The sequence below is a fragment of the Egretta garzetta genome, unplaced genomic scaffold, assembly GCF_000687185.1.
Source record: "Egretta garzetta isolate BGI_Z169 unplaced genomic scaffold, ASM68718v1 scaffold38, whole genome shotgun sequence".
NCBI lineage: Eukaryota > Metazoa > Chordata > Aves > Pelecaniformes > Ardeidae > Egretta > Egretta garzetta.
The window spans coordinates 304,134-326,511 of NW_009260667.1; the positions used below are offsets into that span (position 1 = coordinate 304,134).

The 22,378-nt window shown below is 37.8% G+C and overlaps 1 protein-coding gene across 4 annotated transcripts in view; it reads right to left on the bottom strand.

Annotated features, from left to right (window-relative positions):
• CNOT4 (CCR4-NOT transcription complex subunit 4) overlaps nt 1–22,378 on the bottom strand; it is a 57,802-nt gene that overhangs the window by 5,607 nt on the left and 29,817 nt on the right. For all 4 annotated transcript variants that reach the window (XM_009645581.2, XM_009645582.2, XM_009645583.2 and 1 more), the window contains exons 8-10: nt 16,155–16,212; nt 15,639–15,888; nt 13,257–13,754 (exon numbers count right to left, since the gene is read on the bottom strand). In XM_009645581.2, the coding sequence (XP_009643876.1) occupies nt 13,257–13,754; nt 15,639–15,888; nt 16,155–16,212 (806 nt within the window). The remainder of the gene's footprint in view (nt 1–13,256; nt 13,755–15,638; nt 15,889–16,154; nt 16,213–22,378) is intronic.

Genomic DNA, 22,378 nt, shown 5'->3' on the forward strand with positions numbered 1-22,378 from the left:
CAAGAGATAAAAGGGCCTAAAAGGATTCAGTATCTATAAAAACTGTATTATTTGCTAGCAGTAAGGAAGTTTATTTACTAGAATCTTGTACTCCTTGGTACAAAAGTGACAAAACAAAGAATTCCAGAAGATTTATTGTCGTTCCCAGACAGCTGGGTTTGTGGGGCTGAAAGGCAAGCTATGACAAAATCACTGCCCTCTGACACCGAAGAAAAAGCAAGCAATAAATTACTCAGGTGTCCGTAACAGAGTTTTCCAGCTTAGCTAATAAATGTACAGTGTAAAAAAAAAAAAACAAAAAAACCCCCAAAAAAACCCTAAACACAAACATGACCGAAGTTTCACAGCTCTGTCAGACTCCCAGCCTCTAAGGAAAAATGTGGCAATTAAATTATACTTGTAATATGGTATCTGGTAGGGATTAAAATTAATGTGTTAAAGTAGATGGGATCAATAGAGAATGCAGTGCCCTACAACACTTCCCCCACTGCGCTCCGAGGCCTCAGTTCCTGGCTATGATAGCTAAAACACCCAGTTAGAAAAACCCCTGATGCAACCCAAGTACGTGAGCAATCCCCAGGCACCATACAGCAATACCCAAACCAAACAATTAAATCATCATGTCTTTGCTGAAGTCTGACAAGTTTTAAACAAGCGCCTAAGTAAAAATGCAAGTCCACTCTAGAGGCAGGAGTTCCACCACTTGAAGAAGCGTCTTCAGCAGAAATCACTACTCATCCCTCAGCTAGTTTGCCCTTTTTGTTAATTAAGTTTATGCTTCACCATGAAGCTAGTACCACAGTTAAAAATAAGGCAAGGTTAGCTCTCAGTTAATACAGATATATTAAAAAGGGCATTTGCATATTATCTTTCCTTACTTCTAAACTTAATTGGTTGAAGGGAAAAAATTTTTTACTAGCTAGCAGACTTCTCAGTTTGACATCGTAACCTATGGACATCATAACCTAGGGGCGTGAGAACCAATACACCACTGTTTCCCTCTCTCAAAGAGCATCTCCTTCCATAGCCTCATCCTCAACACTGTCTCCTTCCATAGCCTCATCCTAATTTAAAGCAGTATGTCCACAGACAGTGGGAAAACACAGAAGAAAACAAGTTAAAACCCAGTTGACTGTAATGAAAAGATCTTGCATGCCAAGATAAATTGGAGATTCCTCCCCCCATGCCCTGGCTTTTCCTCTGAGAAGAGAGAATAACCTGGTGAAGCATCACTGAAACCACCACTATTTACACAAAAAATAGGCTTGAATACATGTCCTGAACTTCAGTCTTCCCTTGATGTGCATTTCATAATCTCATCTGGTCTAGTGGAAACTTGTGTTTACAGAGGTGACAGATCCCACAGTTCTAGCACTGAACTTTTTCATGTGTCTGAGGTAGTATGCCAACACGAAATAAAAGCACTTGTGTGTAAAATTTTCAAAGTCAACCACTATCTTGAAGTGAGCAAAGGGAAGAAAAAAAACCTTCATCACAAGCTTAACCTGTCCACTCAATTTACATTAAAAAATACATAAAGTTAGCTTCAAATAGAAAATGATTGAGAAGCTTGAACTTTCACCTGTATAAAAACTGGTCACTGAACAAAATTCCAAATAAAATCATTGGCCCATCATGACATTCTACCAGGCAGTTTGGTAGTGTTACTTCAATATCCTCCACCTGAAATGCCTTAAGATTATTCCTTCAAATCGGGCAAAGCAGTGTGTATTTGGGGGAGAGACGGCAAATAGAATGATGACCAAGCCAGAAACACTGTTCTGTTGTATGTAATATTTCAGAAGACGTTTGCAGAAGCATCAGCTGCACTGACATGGGCTGTTCTGAGACTTCATAAATTCTGACAAATGACATCACAAGGTAGACCTAAAGGTGTTTCAGATTTGGCTGCATCACATTTGTGATGTTGACATACTTGATCTTTTATATTGAGGGTAATGAGAAAGCATGTCTTACAGTTTAATTAGCGGGAGACAACCCCGCTAAAATAAATGTCCTTCAGAGACTAGACCATTTCAAATTACTGCCCCAATTCTGATACACATCTATGGTCAAATCCATATAAAAATTCACACAGTACATGCTTAAGTAAATATGACTGCTAGCAAAGATCACAAGACCATTGCATTAAGTTAGCGTAAAGCAAATGTATTTCTTTGCTTTGCCAAAGTCATATTCCAAGCTACTACAAGAGCCTGATTTTGTACTAATTGTGTAAAACCAAGTATCTCTATGCCAAGAGTCCTGAAAATTCTACTCCTGCTGAAAAGCATGCAGTCCTACAAATCTAGGTTGCAATTATTTATTTCTTTAAGCACCTATCAGTATGCCACGTGTGTGACCAAGGCACACAACAGTGCTACAGAAAAGCTTCAAATAAGCAAAGGAAATTTAGAGGAAAACCATCAATATGACTTATTAGCAATGTCACATTGCACAAAGTAGCAACAAAAGAAGTGAAGAGACTATCAAGGTATATTTGGTAATAGAATGGCTATTGCAATGACCTGCTTGTAAGAAGGCCCTCGTGAAATCTTCAAGGACACTGGTACAGTAACAGTTTTGAAGCCTTGACAAGACAACCAGAATGAGACTACCAGAAAGCGTTCACCAGAAGTCTTTAAACTCTATTAGAAACAAATGGGGCCACCAGAAAAGCATACCTTTTGCAGTGACACCCGTTAGTCCCAGCCTGTGCTTTGTGCTACCATTTTCACAGATACCACAGATTGTCTGTGCTTTCCGTGAAACAGCCCCATTACCCTGTTCCGAGAAGTGATTGGGGCTTCTCTATTTTCATCTCAAAATGACATTTCACTATCGGTATTTTTATTTTGCAAGAAGTTGTCCAATATTTCACTCTGAGGGGGGAAGAGAAAGAGAGGACATTTTGCCACATCCTAAAACGAAATGATCCCCATCACATTAGATAAACTCAGAAGCCTTTCATCCAAAGCTTATATACTTAACCATCAACAATACAGTTATGATAAAAACTGTACCTGTGTCACTTTCATATGAATAATAAGGTTGTTTGCTCATGGAATTTTTAAAACCATGAGTAAAATGCCATTTAAACCGGTATGGTCTGAAGGATTTCAGACTTCATTGATTCTGTGTATCTATGATTTCCAGGAATCCCACAATGCTTAAACCAAACAATGAGTTTCACCCATTCACGGAGGCCTGAGAACATCATTGGCAGGTTAAAAATGATAGCATCTGTCCACATTTAAACAGCAGCGCTGCGCGTCAGGAATACAAGTAGCCACTTCCTATTAGGCAGATATCAAATGACAGAAGCACTAAAAGAAGATAAAGGTGTTTGAAGGGAACATTTAAAAGTCTCACTGACATTCTCTACACACAGGAAGCAAGTTGGCAATCCACGAAAACAGCTTTCTAAGTGCCATTCCACAGTGTGGATTTCAAATGCAAGTCATGAGCTCAAATTGCTGGGGAAACAAGAGAAGTGTACATACATACACATACACGTATATACATACACACGCCTACAAAATTGGCTTCGGTAGTCAAGAGACACCAGTCCACCCTCAGCTTTAAAATAACGCAAGTAAAGCAGCTTTTATCTTGATTCCACATTGATTTCTATGGTTATATTAATTGTACATGTACCCAATTTAAAAGATAGCAATGTAAATCAAAAAAGAATTATTTTTCAATTTAAAATAAATCAAGTGCAACTTAGCATGCCAATAAGCCAAATGATTAAGTAAAGAGGAATGTATTGAATTCTAAAGTATATACTTCAAAGGGGAAAGTAAGTTTTTCTAAATAATTTCCTTTTTCATGAAGATCTGATGGTACAACTTCTAAACTTTCTGTGACTAAGTAAGTGTTAAGAGTCAGACAATTTAATTTATCTTAAAGGGAAATCCCTTCCACAACGTCAGTGAGGGGACAGCTCATCTTAGATATTCAGTAGGAAGATTCATATTTGCTTGTATGTACAGTGTCAGAATTTGATTAGGTTTGAGAAAAGCAATTTTACATTAAGTATTCTGGAGAGTTCTTGTGATTGACTCATACTTACCATGGCTCAAGAGACCAAATCTAAACAGCCAGCCACCCAATTTTAAGCTATAAGTAAATCTCAAATTGAGATTCCAACTTGCTTTGGAAAACATGCTTGACTTCATATCAGATGTTTCCACAGTATCCCACCATTTTTATTACTGACTTTTTAGTTGTTTATTGCTAAAAATGTGTAGTGGTCAAGTGCAGGACTTAAATTGAGTTGGGGCCCACTGTCCTGCATACAAAAAAAGACAATTTATTCTGTAATGCTTTCACCTTAGTCAATAAATAACCACTTTTTCATGTGAACTAACAAGACGCTTCCCATCCAAAAAACTGACCCCATAAGAGCCAGTTCTTGCCAGTGATAATACTGTACAAAGGCTGTTAAGATACTGAAACAAAGGAAATGGACACCTGAATCCCACATACAGAGCAGTTTGATTAAAAAGCTCTGAAAGACATGCAATTCCATTCACCTCAGAAAACAAAGTTCATTTTAACTTAAGTATACCTGCTGCTTACTCTTAGATCCTGTATCAGGGTTCAATCTCACCAGGTTACCCTGTCAGTAAAAACCTCTCTGACCTCAAATGAAAATCCTAAGTGTACTTGTGGGTACATGTTTACATATATTTTGCTTTTATTTATGCGTATATATGTAATTTGCCCTATGGCCAATGCAATAACTAGAACTGGCAAAGAAAAATCAGATCTTCAAAGCTGGATCAATAATTAGCAAGAACCTATTTAGTTATAAAGGTTCTGGATTCCAGGAGCACCCAACCAATCCTCTGACCAAGGCTGAGAGACCAGCATTAGCACAGTGAATGCATACTCTGAGAAATTATAAACTCATTTTTAATTTTTCCATGTCACAAACAATTAAGTCTTATGTGTATTTGCAGGTATTTTAATCATTATGTGGGAAGATTAGATAAACTGCAAGAAAGCTGAGAAAAAACCCCCAAACCTTCCATGACATGAAATTCATTCCAATTATTAAATGCTGTCTTCGAATAGCGGTGACCCACTTTTTAAATACATGGTTTTTTTAAAGTTAATACCTTTGGGAACAAGCTGAAGTTCAAATGAGGTTTTCATGTACAAGGAATCTAGAGATGGCAAAGGATGGAAAAGATCAGCTATTTTTTCTTTTCACCCTTCCAATATGGTTTGGTATCGCTGGGACAAGAAACACTTTTTGTAAAAGCTGCTCTTTTAATTGCTGTTATGCCTTCAGGATGTTTCATTTACAGCCCTCCCCCAATACTACTTTTAAAAAGATTATGTTTGCCCTTTCTCAATGGTTCCTCAAGTTCGTGCATTTCAAAACGCAGAAAGCCTATGAACTGTCTGTGCTTTTTGCTAAAATTCATCAGTCATAATTCGTATTTTGTGAGATGGATTTGACCCAGAAGGAGCCAAAATTTCAGGTCCATGCCCAAGGCACGGCCTCTTGTTAGACACACCACCCAGAGGCTAAGGATGTGCCTGCTGGAGGAGGGGGACAGATGCTACACCTGACAGAGCTGCCTCTTATGCTACTGCCAAGTCGTCCCGAAATCTTAGGGGTTTCCTATGAAAGGAAACAGCCTTTCTAACTTTTGGTGAACCAGCATGAAAGAGGAAGGGAAAACATCTTGTTCTAGAAGCAATAAATGCAGTCTTCCACCCCTAAAACACAGGCAGAGGCCCAATATTTAGTACAGCTGAAGCACATTTGGTGACACTACTACAGACACAGTCAGGAAATTTGGTGGGAAATACCTCGTGTGCTTGTTCCTCCCTGTTTCTGGGGAAGAGTTACCCAAAAAGCTGTCGGGACTGATGGTCCAGAATGCAAAGTGGGTCAGCCACTCAGGCCACCTATTTCAGCCAACACCACCTTTGTTTCAAGTCTAGCAGTGTTAATGTGATTAGTCATTCCTCTGATGTACTGCAGCCAAGAGAAGTTAGAGGGTGGTTTGTTTTTTTTTTTTTTTTTAACACTTCCTCTCTTTTTTTCTTTCACATTTTCTTCTTCCAAAATAAAATTACACATTTAAAAATAGGCATCTTAGTACTCAAAAAAGCAAGATGCCTGTGTTTCACTGCTATCCCTAATAATCTTAAAATCAAAGATTTTAAGAAATTCCTAAGAGCTTAAAACCAAGCTCCCAGAGATGAAGGCACAGATATTTATATATCAAGCTTTATTTGGAACAGTATCTCCTATACAATCATAAGAAAAAAAATCCACAGGGTTTTAAAAACAGTTGCAATATTAGCACTGAAAAGGCAGTGGGAAGGAAGGGTGGGTGTGTGAGATGAGATTTTAGAACAGATGGAGAAGTAGCTGGACTCAAAGGACAGGTGCTGTGGATGAAGTTCTTTCAGATCGTGACAAGATTACGCTAAGGCAGGCAGGCCTTAGTAGTAAATGCAGAAAGTGTAAGGGAGTTAAGGGATAAGAGACCAGACGTAGGACAAGGAATATCCATAGCAGATTTCAAACAGTGTGACTACAATCTTGACACTGATTTAATATTTTGGAAATTAATCTGAAATCCTACTTCCATTTACTTTATTTTAAACCTAGCAGGACCAACCTGGGTGCATTAAAAAAAACCCAAAAAAACCCCAAACCACAAGAAACCCCACCACACCTCCAGAGGAACAGAAGTGAGCAAGCCAAAAGTTTATTTTCAAATTGAATTTGTTCCATATTGTGCTGAATACTTCACCTCTTCACCAGTGAAATAGGGAATTAGTTATGATGGGAAACAGGGGAATGAATTTCAGTGGTGAGGGATACAGACAGACACAAAGCATGGCCTAAAGAAAGGGGGTGGAGGCCTGAGAACCTCCACGGAAAGAAATGGGATGCGACGTGCATAAGGGCTGATGAGAAGAGGAAAATATTCAGTAGCAAAGGCTGCACTAAGAACAGTCATCTTTACTGAGGAAAACCGGACACACAGGGTCTATGCAAAGGTCAGTAAAAGCAATACTGGAAACAGCTGAGGGTCGTACAAACACTACTTTTCATTTTATAACTTCAGAGCAGTGTTCAGGCCTTTATTTTCAAATGAGGAGTGACCTTCACATCAGAGTAACACATCCACTTCTGAGAGGAGCTGCTCTGCCCTCTGGAAAGATACAGGCCTTTGGAGGTGCCACACGTGGCACCTACAACTAATAGCTATATCAGCCAAGATTTTCACCAGTTTTCCTATTTTCCATATTTACACCTGATCAGAGAAAGACTTTAGCTATAGGCAGCCACAGATCTAACCAGGGGCACAGAAAAGACGACATTCAGCTGCCACGCTTTCTGACCAGCTGCTGTCGGAAAGCCAAACATCAAGGAAGACCACCAAGTGAGCAAGTAGTCTTCTTTAAAGGATTAGGACAGAAAATTAATGGACTAACGCATCTCTTAGTGTAAGGCCGTCAATACTTAAAACCGGTGTTAAACCTTGCACATATTGTCAGGTCAAGAGGAAAAGTAGCAAAATGCTTTTTCAACCGCTGCATCCAAATAAAGGGATGTGAAGCAGCACTGTTTTAAGTAACATTGCCTGTTGCTAGGGTATGGGATTAAACGCATTTTGTACACAGCATTTGGAGAATTTTAAGTTTTACAACATGCTGAATTGAACAGGCATACCACAAGGGCCAAACCCTCTTTTAAAAAGGCACAGTGGCAGAAGCAGAACCCCCCAAAACCCCATACCAAATTACTATACCAAGACCACAGAAAAGTGTCAGCTGCTATGCTGCAAATTCAATTTTTTTGGTTCCACAACTGTGTAAAACAAGCCATGTTCAGAAGACAGAATCAACTATTAAGAATCAACCCAGAGAGAGAAGACAAAGTCAAAAGGACCAAAGTCAAATAAGAAATGTGTGCCCCAAATGGAAATGAGGTTACGTTTTGAGAAAATACAAAGTCAGACAATGACTCTTAGTATTAAAGGCAGAGCCTATCAACACTAATTCCAGCATCTCACCATTCTGTGGTCTAAAAGTCTTTTAAACAATACAGTCATACTCAACAGATAGGGATGGATCTTCCCTTATTTTACTAAAATGTTGGCCAAAAGCTAACATTAAGTAAGAAAGGATTTGATGTGCAAGACAAGTTCAATAGCTGGGGGCACAGAGGCCAGAAAATTTAAAGCAGAAGATGCAACACTAAGTCGTTCAGATATGGAATAGCTCAGGACTTAAAGTGGGAAGAAGTTAGACCTTCTTAATGTTCATTGCTTTGCCCTCCCTGTTACCAGCTATTGCTTCACAGAAACCTAAATGCAGGCAAGACTCAAAAATGTGCACGCTAATCAGCGTCTTGATAAAGGATTTAACACCACTACCCTGAAGACTGCAGGATGGCACCCAAATTTAATAGAACTATCTACCTATTTATTGTCTCAATCTCATCTTTAACTATATATATATAATTCCACCAGTTAGGCTGTGCGTATTCAAGAGATATAAGCCACAACATCAAAACAAAGTAAGTCTTGAGAGAACAAAATTTTGATTTGTCAATTATAGTCACTTATGGCATTCAAGCCCTCTGTTTTGAAGTTTCAGAAACAGTTCACAGAAGTCTACCGTAATCTCCACATCAATGGGCTTCATAGCTAAAATAACTTCATAGGTTTTACAGTGGTTATCTTCAAGGACAACAGGTAAAACTTTTTTTTCTTCCCCTACCCTAAACAGGGTTTAATTCTTCATGCTTCCTATCTGTCTCTGTGTCCACTTGACTATTTCCTTTACCTTAGATTTCCAATATATACACAATATACATAAATCGCTTGTCTGTGTTCAAGAAGCATTTGGGGACAATGCTCTGAGACGTATGGTTTAATTTTTAGGCTGCCCTGTGTGGAGTCAGGAGTTGGACTCGATGATCTTTGCGGGTCCCTTCCAACTCAAGGGGTTTCAATGATTTATGGGGGAAGAATATACACACAATATTGCATAATGTTAGTCTTGGAAGAGTTCAAATTTCAAACTCTCTCATTATTATTAAACTGATAAGTTCTTACAATTAAGTTTTCTTCTCATTTGTAATTATGTTCAGGATAATTATGAAATTAATATATGAAATAATGGCCAGTGTTTCAAAATGTCAAGTACTTCATCTTGCATAGAACTGCAAGGAGGGAAAGTGCAAGGAGGGAAAGGCAGACTAACCATTTAAAACTTTTTCTCCTGCTTTTAACTGTGTGCATTTTTTCTTATACTTTTTCTATGTAATAAAATCAAGGACTGCCAACCACTCAATAAACTCAAGAAATAAAACTATGTATTTCTATTTTCCCATTATTAATATGCATGCATCTCATTTTACAAGCATCTGTCTCAAATCACACTGTTAATCTGAGATCTACTTTACTCTGACCCAATACTATCCTTATTTTAGAGCACACCACCAGGCAGTAGAGTAGCAAAGATGATAGCGTATTAGCTATCAAATTACAAAGAGTTTCCTCTTATCCTGAAGTAACATAAAACTAAAGGCACACACCCACCCATGTTGCTGTCAGTGGATCGGTCCTTTGGCATTATCTGGGGAATAAAGGATAGCCGCTGTCCTATATTCTTAGGGTAGCTTGCACACAATCTAGGGTAAGATTGCTTTTAGCAACAATCATGCTGTCCATGAACAAAAAGTCACTGAACTTTTCTCCTGAAGCACAATTACAGTTACACAGTAAATAGTCTAATCCATCCCACGCCAGAGAACAGCAACAAGCCTAAATTGTCCCTTACAATGAGAACATACAACATCTGCTATGGTTTGCAAAAATCATATGGTGGGGGCAGAAAAAAAAAAGGTAGTTTGGGAATCAATCAAATGTTCATTTAAATATGGGCTGGGGACAAATGTATGCCTGATGAATATGACACATTTCAAGTATATGCATAATAAAATTATGAAGTCAATCATGTGTTATTGTGTCATTTCACTGGAAACTGCAGAATGACTTTAATAAATGCTACTTCCTCTGAGAAATAGGCTACCAAATTCCATACAGAAATTATTTTAAAATGAGAGCAAAAAAAGAAAAAATATTAAAATGTATGTAGTGCCTCTGTCCCTCCATTTAAGTCTGGTGCACAACATAAAACAACCCTACCTGGAGCTGTGGGGTTATGAATACAGCACAGTTCTGATTCTCGACTAAACAAAAGGTAGCTTCAGAACATTATATTTAACATGTCACACATGAGCATTTCAAATTTATGTGAATACTGATGCCTACCTAAAGTGGAGGCAGCAGCAGTTTAAAAGATACAGACTTCCAATCGTGAAATCAACTAAAATTGCATTTAGAAAGCCTAGAAAATAGTACACTAACTTCATATGAAGTTACAGAAGTTTTTAGATCTGCTTGTTTTCACATAAACGAAATAGAAAAGTTGAAAAACATTGATTAAATAGAGCAGGCAAATGCACAGAATAAGTGAATGGGTTTTTGTTAGTTTGGTGTGTGTGGTTTTGGTTTTTTTTTTTTTTTATGACTGGTCCAGTATTATCTGCTTTAGAAATTTATACTCCTGTAAAAAAATTGTGATTCGAGGCCTTAATAAACAAACAACTTTGACAGCAGTTGAGTGTCTCTGCTAGAAGACAGCATGTGAAGTTCAACCTGCACTCGGTTCCTGTTGCTGTTACATCTGAAACAGCTGAGTTGATGACATTTTCTACCAACACCCTAACACAGATTAACAAGAGAGCTAACAAAAAGGAGCTTTCAAGTGTACTACAACTCTCTATACTGCTAAACAGCTATTATGATATGCAGTTCCTTTCTAGCAGGTCAGCTAGAGTCTGTTATAAAGCAGTGTAACAAAGTCCCATCGACATCTTTTCTCTGTACTTGTACACCATTTTCCTTCCCCAGCCCGACAGCTGAATCTGTAAATCAAATGAGGAAACTAGGAAAATTCTGTAATTATATAGGTATATAGATAGCCTGCTACTGATAGATTAGAAGCAAGCATAAAGAACAGGAATTATTATTTCAAAAAGAATATAAAAGGAATTCATTGAGAGACCGGTACACTAGATACGGATTTGAAAAGACAGGATAATCAATAAATTGGAAACTATTAAGTCAGCACACAAAAAAAGAGGTACGAGGGCATCTCCTGACTTTCAAATTATTTGTACTTCTGAAAAGAGTTAGATCACTAAAAAAAACCCTAGGCACTAAATACCATACAAATCCATAACCCAGCAAACAAAACCAGAACTATCTGAGACTCCAGCTGATTTCTGACAACAGGAAAAGAAAAAGGAGTAATCCATGTTTGTGCAAATGATTCTTTTTTCAAGATGTATCAAAGCTGACACGTAGATTGGCTGAGAAGTGTTTGCACTGCAGCAACTGCTGCTATCTAATTGTCAGCCAGGCAACTAACAATGTTTTCTATAACAAGAGATTAAGACCAACTCAAAGGAACTTTCCATAGAGACTACAGCAGATGTTTATTTTCTGTTTTTAGCATTGTATCTGCCAAAAATATTTTGAGATTGATTGGTTCTAGCAGTTGGATACAAAAAAGGATGCATTTAAATATCAACTCTCTTGCTTTAAAACATATGGGGGAAGTACACGGCATAGGCTGTGCATCAACCAACACCACACAACTGGCTCTTCAGGAGTCATACCAAGGATCTATGAGTCTTCTAGAAAGACGTCCACTTTCAAACTGCCAGAGGCAACTGAAGTAATGCAATTTAAAGAATACTTTCACAAACCTAGAATCAACCTGTACTACAAACAGATCTTTTTCCAACACTAAAGGATTTTTCTGGTCCTCCCAGTCCAGAAGATAGCCTTGTTACTGACCCCTTGAACTAGCACTCAGTTTTTAGAACTGAGTGGTAAATCGAAACTTGATGTCTTGCAATGTTCCTGGAAGTTCTGTGTAGTTTAGGGGAAAGTGAGAAACAATTTGCAGTGCTATGGATGCTGCATTTTTGACTCCATGTCAAATTTTTTTTTTTTCCCTTTTTACACTTCACTGTAACCAGTATCAGTCATTTTCATCTAAAAACTTTCCCACTGCCAGGATAAAGAGTTTTGAACTACTTGCATTTGTAGTCTGGACCAAGTGTTTATACTATGAATCAGCCTAAGGACCCTACAGCAGTACTGTAGTTTCGACAAGCCTTCAGAGGACAAAGTGCAGGGAAGTAACAGCCAAAATTAGCTCTTGTACTAGAGCATCAAAAACACACAGTGACTTTTTCTAGGTCACTTTCTTATAATATAGCTAGCACTTCTCAAAACCAACAAAAAGAAAACAACACTGGCAACATCTCAAGAAGCAGTTTTCTCCATCTCAAGGCTACAGAGGGCTTACAGAGACTTTCTACCTGCAGTTCATTATACACTTAATACAATTTTTTTCCCTGTTAGGAGAAGAGAACCTGTTTGGGCCAAGCTAAATCAGAAGCATGGAAGGACTTCAAACTCCAGGAGTGAATTTTTAATCAAGACAGTTATCGTTGCAATTAGCTCCTTAATTGTAATGTTTGCTGCAATAGCCTATCAATCCATTCAGGGCAGCCTGAACTGGCCTGACTGCACATTTATTTTCCTCCAACATCACAACCCTCGCAATCAGGATGAATCCTCTTACACACACTGCAAGCATCCATTCAGTGAAAATTAGCATAATATTAAGGCCATCTGAAGTACAGAAATGAACAGCACTGAATGTTTTATTGTGCAGCCATTTGGTTATGCGCAAGAGGGAACAACCCAGCCAAGACATCTGGCACAAATTACCGTCAATTTTTTTGCACAATTTTAAGAACTCTGGTCAGCACCTGCATGTCGATGCGGAAGTTGTAATGCGCTTCCAGGGCCTACTCTTACAGAAAGCCAGTCTGGCAAGACTGAAGAATCAAAATACCAATCTGCTTTGGCACAAAATTAAGCGGGCACAGAATACTCCACCTTCCTTATAAAGCTCAATATTACAAGGCTAAACATCCAGATAATTTTTTTTTAATGGAAAGGGCCTATTTAAAACAATATTCCTCCCTCTGTTCATAAACCTAGTCTAACAGTCAAGAGATAATGTTCTATCACTTGTAGCTGGCTATTCCCTTTTCCTGTCCTTGCTCAGAGAAGCTGAAAGCATGAATTAAGTCTTATTCATGGCAGTCCCGATTCACCTACCTGATATAGGGATCCCTCCCAGACCTGTGCTGTGTTGTGGTGGGAGATTCAAGTCCAAGAAATTACTATTTGAGGTGGGATTTGCTGTGTGGTTCAAGTGCATGATGCTATTGCGTGGGAAGGCCATCCAAGGATAGCGAGCTGCTTGGCCTGGAAAACTGAAGGAGTTGTAAACTGCTCGATGCTGTTGAAACTGTGGGAACCTCTGTGGCATGACTGGAAAGGTGCTACTGAGAGAGTTGGCATTTGTGGGTGCAGCAGGATGCAGGAATCCAGAGCCTGGCCCTTTGGCAGTTGTAGTGTGTGGGGTAGGGTTCTGAAGAGATGTGGGCGAGAGGGAAGGTTGGTCTTGGACTGACAGTTCCTTCTCAATCAGGTCTGCTAAGGCTTTGCGGGTGATGTCAAAGGGGTCAAACCCTAAGTCGTCCTCTTGCTGTTTGGAGGAACCAAACCCAAAAGCCGCTTGCCAGTCTGTGGAGGAGGATACTGGTATAGTTTCTGTTGGAGAGGAACAGGATTTAGAACAAGAATTAGTAAGTATTTATCCATACAAAAATTTCAGCCTCAATGTATCTGAATTTATGTTGCCAGTTATCTTTCATAGGATACTTCTTTATACATTCCCCAAAGATACCTTATTCATCAACTTAGAATGCCATTTTTAGATCAAACTGTCATAGATTTCTACGTAAGGTGAAGTGGTAGAACTAGCAAATAGTATTTTTACTGCAGAATTGCTCTGTTCCTGAACTACAGAAAAGCCTTATCAAATAAGTATTTTCAGTAATAGCACTAAGCAGAAAGAGATGAATAAACACTTGCTTCAAACCTTCTTTACACCCATATTACTTGATGGAAGTGTGACCAAGCAGAGTTTAAATAAGGTTGTTATTCAGTTCAGTATTTTGCTTTCAGTATTAAAGCTGTGCTTCAGCTCTGCTGTGCAAGAAAGGTGGGGAGACGTTCCCTCTCAAAGGGGGAACCTCTGAGCAGTGGTTAAAAAAAAAAATCAAAACACAAACCCCAACTGTCTACCATTATGAAGAAAAACAAGCCAAATTCTTGAGTAGACACCTTGATAAAACAAAAGGAACCGCATTACAAGATATTGTTAAACATTTTGAGGCAGTGTTGCAAAAAATGGTTATCAGAATTTCTCTGCATTTTCAATTACTACTTCATTTCATGACACTAAGTTTCTTATTCATGTTCAGTGAATGCTGGGTCTAGTTTCACAGTATTTTTCCTCAAAACTGTGGTAATGCAAGCTGATGAGTACAAGGTAGTATCACTCACAACATTAACTCCCTCTGCTGGTAGGGAACCTGGTCTGCTGCTTTAAGTAGTTAAAATTAAGCTTGGTATCCACTCTTAGAAAAGAAATCTACACATTTATTTTCACTAAAATTCATAATGATAGATAAAAAGAGTTAGTAGACAGATAAGAACTTGTCCTTTATATTCTTATTTAAATAGCAACCATACATTTCATATCAATTATGAAACAAACAAGATCTCTACTACCTGGAAATTGTCTCTCACTGCTACTTAATCCTCACAAAATTGCTGTGTATAGTACCTTAGAAGCAGGTAATTTCCTTGGTAATAAATATTGTTTACAAACAGGATTATGACATCCAGAAGTCAGATAGAGATCAAAAGAAGACTAATCACTAAGTAAACCAACTGTGTCCAACGTGTTTACATTCTACGTATTACTGATATTGTTTCATTTACTTTTCTAACTCCTCCCTCAGATTTATAATTTGTGAGCTCTTAAATACTGTTAACCACTCCCAAGACTATATAAATACACCTAAAATGATGTTTCATTCATATGAAGTGGTATTTCACAGGAAAATACAGGTATCTTTCAGTTGATGCAATTAACCATATTTTTTTTTTTTCTGAATGTATATAATATCACTTCAGAAAGATTAGGCATCTTTAGATAACTATGCAGGATACTAAAGAAAATTCTGAATTCCACTGCACAGCTTCTGATGTTAAAATTATAGATTCTAACAGATCATTACACCAACACATACTGGCACCACATATTTTCCCCACTCAACAAAAACCTGCAACATTAAATATTAAGCATATATGCCAACATCCTATTATTTAGACAGGCACATGGCTAAGAAAAACAAAAATAAACACACTGATAATTTAGCCATGCAGCTGAAAAACTTGGTAAAGTTTCTTTTAGAAGAAACCCTTACATCAGTGCAATTCATTTGTAGTTAAGTGACAAATTTTAATCATTTGTGAAGGGGGAAAAACCAGTATGGAGCAAGTCATACAGTTTTTGGTTCTAAACAGTTTTAGCTACCAGTTGCAAAAGCAAGCAACACCCAGCCATGTAACCAGTGTACATACCTGATGTGAAGAGGCTCTGTGGTTCTGGTGCTGTGGGCCAGTCATTTGAAGTCTGTGGAGAGCTGGGGAATGGAGGAAGCCCACTAGGGATGGGGTTAGGGTGCCGAAAGTTGTCAGAGAAGAGCGACTGTGATTCTGTTACAGCCCCTTCAAAAGGAGACCGTGCACTGTGATTAGATGAACTGATGGGTATGACTGGATTAGGTTTTGTTAAACCAGGCGGTGGTGAAGGTGTGTCACTGTTTGTTATCTACAGGCAAGAGAGGAAGAGAAATCGTTAGGATGTGTGTTTATATATTAAATATTCTTCACTAATACAGTTGAAAAATTTCCTCAAAACTTCTGACTGCAATTCGGTTAGTTAATATACAGCTCAGTACAAGGTCAAACAAAAATCAATTTAGCAGTAGCATTTTTTAGTTTTGTTTAAAATTATGATACTTCAGAAAGTACTTGCTTCTCCAGCTACAAGAACTCAATTCTTAATTTCACAGCATTTATATCTTTATGTCTTACCTGCTGGGAGCTGTCACCATTTCCTATACTGAGGGAATCTGAAGGTTTGTCGATAGGGCTGCAAAAGTGGGAGGAGAAAAGAAACAATAAGACACTTGAGTATTTAGTGTGAAAACCAACATTTGCTTTCGTAGTGGTAGAAAAGCCTTGAAATAAAGACAAAGCAAAATGAATTAGGAGGAATTAAAAAGGAAAAAAGTCCACTTATTATTTGTGAGACTGGTTTTTTTTAATCATAAGCATTCCAATCATTTGCCATATACTGTCATACTTCTTCCCACCACTCTCCACTCTGCTTGTTGACTGCCCTGTTAAGGAATAAAAGGAAAGTTTTAAACATGTTCATAGTAACTCTATGCCATTCAAAAAAACCAGGACTCCTGTATTATGTCAGTATTCCATAGTAGTCAGTTCCATTAATGCTATTACTGGAGAGAAACTTGGGAACAGAATTGTTTTCCAAATACCTAAGTTGTTAGTTCCCATACAAGTCCTAAATAAATCTGGGGAGAAATAAAATATTAACTATTTAGTCCTGGTGGCAAGTTAAAGCTTGAAGGCTGGTGAGAAGCTTAACTAGTAGAAATTAGTTCCAAGGTAAGAAAACTGAGTTTTGAGATGACAGAAGGGGAAAAATGCAGGAAAAGACATAGCATAAAAACTGCCAACAAACGTAAGGAGAATAAAAGATAAGATACAGCAGAAAACCACCTCAGAAAGCTATTCACTGGGAATTAACATTACTCGGCTGAAATGGCACATCTCAGGATTCAAGATTCTGACAGGCATCTGTGAGCTGCCTTAATTAAGCTAAATACGACACTAACGAAAGAGTGGTAGTTCAAGTTCAGATTAAAATCTCTGCTTTACAACTTCAAGGTACTTTCATTTTTATCTACCCATAAAAAGATGCACAAGCATCAGGCTGCACAGCCCAAAACATCGGTCCTACAAACAAGGACCAGAAGTAAGAACATGAATTTCAGTTCCATTAAGAGGCCATAATGTGATTCAAGTCAAATTACAGGCATGATATGTTAGCACAAGACAATTTTATATATATATATAGCAATTATTTTAACTGGGTGCAGACATCAGATTCTAGCTACACCTTGTTTTCAAATGCCCCTTGCTGCTGCAAAGTTTAAATATTGCACAGAATCACATATCAAGGTGAAAAATTTATAAGACTACTTGCCCCCATATTTGTTCTCCCCATCCCAGAATAACTAGAGTCAAAACCCAGCAGAATTAATTCTTCTCCATTTTAAAGAAACTGTGTAAGAGTAATCCATCAACAAAACCACTTTTTGTGCAAAAGAACACTGAGTCGGTATCTCAAAAAGATAACCGAAGCTCAAGTATTTATGACTATAAAAGAAAAATCAGAGGAATATACTTGCAAACAAGGATTACTCCAGTGAAAATTTACAAATACTTCCTACTCAGTGGTCGAACAGCATGAATAAAGTTCTTCCATTTGAAACTGACTGCCTTGGGTTAATAATTTCTGAACACTTATAGCACGAAAGTTTTCTGTAGACTGTTCACTACAGAGTCATTCTGATTGTAGAGCTGATATTCCAGCCAAATTCTTTTCCCAAAGCTGCTGACAGAAAGTCACAATGCTGTAGTCTAACAAGCTATATGTAAGACAACTTTTAAGGACAATTTAAGTGCTGAAAATGTTTATTACACTTGAACCTGCCTAAGGAGCCTTTAAGTGTAAGACAGGCTTCCAGCCCTCAGGAATGAACAAGATTCAGTATCAATTGGCTACAATATTTTTACCTACATTTAGTACATTCTTTTCAGAAAGGCCAAGAAAGCAGCTGCATGTCACTACTGAGATGCAACCATAGGATCTCTGGCGACACCTCAACAGGACTGATATTAAGCCTAACAAGAAGGTACCACTTTCAACAGCGCTCACAATGTTAACGCATCCATTCAATATTGTTTCAAAATTAAGATCAGCTACCTAATCAGCAACACCACTTCTTGAAATATTAGGGTTTACCTTATTCTTTTCCCATCCAATCTCTGAATGAGCCCAACCGATATTACCTAAGGGGGTCCATAAAAAACAAAACTCCATGACTACAGACTACTATCAGAACTGCAAGTGATGCTTATGATGGAAGAAAATACCAGTTCTGTTCAAGGAGGGCACCAAAAGAGGAAAAAAAGTAGGCTAGCAGTAAGGAAGTTAATGCAAGCAGATGAATTACTTCTTCTGCACAAAGAACCCTCAGTTGAATCTGCTGCCCTAGTGTTCCTGTTTCTGAGTGATAATCAGGGAACCCTTACCTCTGCAGCTGTGTTTCTGGAACACAACACTGTAAAGAGATGACAGATATTCAGCCCTATCATGTAGCTTCGTTCTGTTGAAGCTTTTCCAAGTGACAAGCCTCCTGATGTATAGCAACTAGCATGTTACTCTTGTGGAAGCTTCTGTATAGAAATGAAGGGCTTAGCTCTGGCTGGGACCATGCAGCTATATACACTGTTGATCCTGCAGTTATTGCATTCCCCTCAGCCCTTACCTGTACCATCGCTTACTAACGCCACATTAGGGTTCTCCTGCACAATTTGCCAATCAGTGTTTTTGACACAGGCTAGGCAAAGCCCAGCTTTTTGTGACCTGATCAGGATTTGAATCCAGCTCTCCAACCAGTGAGAGAGACTGGAGAATCATTCCCTCCACACCAATCAGTGAGAGAGAAAGCAAGCTATCTGAAGTATAAAAGGCAGCACAATTACCCGAAATCTGAGTCTGCACCATCTGGAGTCATGTGTTCTGGGTCTGTGCCATTTTCTAATATAGGAGGCGTTTTCCTGTGTTCCATTGTTAAACCGTTGGCTGATTTACTTGAACTCTGTAATGATGGCCAGGCATCTTTGTTATTACTGTTGGGTCTGGAAAAAGGCAAGAGTAAAAAAAAAAAAAAAAAAAGAAAAAGAAAAAAAAAAAAGAAGAGTTCAAGTTATGAAGAAAGTGTTTTTAAAAATTGTAAGCACCAGGGAAATGAATCCTTGTGCCAGATAATCCATAAGAATAGATTTATCTGGATATTATTTCTCAGGTTTTAAATGGTGATGACTTAAAAAAGGAATTAATGGGGTAGGGAGGGAAGACAGAAAACTGGGGGAAATTCTGTTTTCTTCACTGAACAGATAGCTGTTCTGCCAACGCTGAAGTCCAAACTTGTTCATTTGGGGGAGAGGGGGGAAAAAAAAACAAAAACAAAACCCCCACAAAAATCCATCAACAGCTTCAAGTATCCAGACCTACACACACCTCATCTAGAATTACTTGCTTTATCCCATAAGTATCTGTGAGTTCTGTAAATCATGAACTAAATCACATTTTTTTTAATGTTTTATATTCCAGACCCTATCAAGCCTGGCCCCAACAGATGAAATTTGTGTTTTATGCCTACACAAGACTCCACAGCTTTACTAAGACCATGAGACCAGTCAGACCAACACACTGTTCAATCATGTTGCTGTTCCCTTTATTTCTAGTTTAAAGCCATAATTACTTCCCTTTTATAAAGTAACATGAAATTTCATTTCAGATCTAATTTGCACTCTGAAATAAGTTCAAGAGAGGACTCAAACCCCAAGTTTTTGATGAAAATGTTTACTTTTTATAGAAATTGAAGTGTGCTGAAATATCTTACTGAATGCATTCAAATACAGTATCATCCACCAACCCTACAATCTAACTAGAAAATATTTGCCTTTGTGCTCTCCAGTTCTTTTATATTAATTCTAGCTTTTCATTTGCTTCAGTTAGGATGCTGTTTTTAGTGTCCCAGTGCCGTCTTCATAACGAAGAAGCTTTAAAAAAAATTTTTTTTTAAAAATATGTAAGTTCCTTTTGATGCCTCCGCTCATTAATATGTTCTTATTACATGGTCCAACACTTTCTCTACATCTCTAGGTCAATTTAGTAAGTTCACAGTCAGAATATGGAAATTCCTATAGCTGCTTATAGCAACACAAGTGTTTCCTACTCTTATTCAGATAAAATTGGTATTACTAGCTACCCTCAAATCTCAGTTAGTATTGTAAGATTTGCTATTCCACCTCCATCTTTTCTCATATATCTATACAATACGTACACGGGTGAGAGCCTTGATCTGATTTACAGATCTTATCTTTGCTTTGTACACATTTGAAATAAGTTAGAGACGGCGAGTTGATCAGATTGAACATCAAGGAATGAAGACACATGATCAACGCAATGTCAGTCATTTAATATTCTCACCCTTATAAAAATGAGCTGTAATCTAGATGTAACAAGACTTTCAACCCAGTAACAAATTTATTCTAAATATTGAAATTTACGTCTGCTGCAGTACAAAGCCATCTCTATACTAAAAATAACTTCACAATGTCAAAGTTAGTCAGTTTTGCATCCAAAAGGTAAAGAGAAATAACCTGTTTTATGTTTTGGGGTGGGTTTTGTGCATGTGTTTTTTTTTGTTTTGGTTAAGTTTAAAGCTGCATGCTTCTAAAGGGCTGTCCTCTAAAAGACCAGCAAGTATTTAAAAAGTATTTCCACTTGTAGCATAAGAAAGGAAAAGGTCATCAAGAAAAGAAAAAGGAAAAAAAAAAAAAAAAGAGCTTGATCTGTTTTAAATATGGAATACACCTTTACTTATAAGAGAATGCAGACACCGTGAGTATCAAGTGACATACCAAGAGATGAGTACCCACATATACAAAGTAGCACTGGAAGATTTTTAACATTCGCCTTCAGTGGCAAGAAAAAAGGTCTGAGCGTAAGACCTTTCAAATTAGAACACAATTGTGAAAAAGCATTTATGCACAGCTGAAGAAAATGTTTTCTACTACTAGATTTTTGTATTTAAACATCTATTATTTAAACTCAACTTCTGTTCAGTTCCAGAGTGAAACAGAAATCCTGCACCCCAGAAACAGAAGAACCACCACATGTCAGAGGCTCTGACAAAGTGCCAGAAATATTAGTATCGTATCAATGACTCAGACAAAAATGAGAACCCAATTGGGTAGAAAGTTGTGAAGGAGAACAACACACATTCACCAGCTCACAAGCTACATTTTGTACTGACGAGACGGGACTCGAAGAAACATTTCAAAATCCCAGCTGCAAGAAGAAATTCACTTTGCAACCCAAAAGGTGGTGCCTAGCCATTAGCAAAGAACAGAGTCTGTGTTGTGATGATGCTGTTCAGCTGACAAGAGAAATTAACTCCAGACCACTTGTTGCCTTTAGAGTAACATGACATTTTTTCCACGAGTGCCAAAACGTTAGCACCACAGACTGGCCAAGCTCCAATTCATAATTGCTTTCTGAAGGCTTAAAAGTTTGTTGCAGTTTCAGATAGTGCATTCTTTCCTTGCTGGAATCATTTGTTTTGCTGGGATCTAATTAGGTTTCAAATTAAGATTAGTTCAGACTTTGAACATAAAATACAATACCCAAATGCAGGAAGTGGTTCATTTGCTTTATTCACTGCACTTTACCTTCCAAGTCAATATTGAACCAGTGCCCAAGAAATAGGAAGTGGCACAATCCTTAAGAAAAGATCCAACTGGAGGCCCTGACCACTTGCAGTCAAAGAGCGTACTACACTTCCTCCAGAAGTTAAGATAATCCCAGTACATTAGCTGGGATACCAGTTCTCAGAATTATATTCTGCTTATTCAAGCTCCATTGGCAATATTTTAGAAACAATTTCTGCTTTCTTGCTTAAACTGTTATGCAGTGATGCTGCCAGCAGCAAATTATTGTCTGATGAATTCAGTAGTGGATACACAAACCCAGATTACAAGGCCAAGGTGCATACGAAGTGCAATCTAACTTTTACATTCCACTCTGCCCATCTCATTATGAAAAGCCTACAAAAAGGAGTGGAAGAAATTGTTAACAGTTTTTATTTCTTTATCTTAAACATGACATTTGAGTGGACAATTCACAGAAGGTCTGATGACCTCAGGCTTTCATTTAACTTTGTATGACTATGTATTCATATGACCGAAGTCTTTTCATAACTTAATGAACAAACTAGTTCAACAGAATATTATTTTAAGCAGTAATAAGTGATATCTGCAATTACAACATAGTGAAAAATACATCATTTAAGTTTACTAGATGAAAGCAAGAAATCTTTTATTTACATCTTGTGAATTCTTACTCACTCACACAAAAGAAACAAACTAATTCTAAT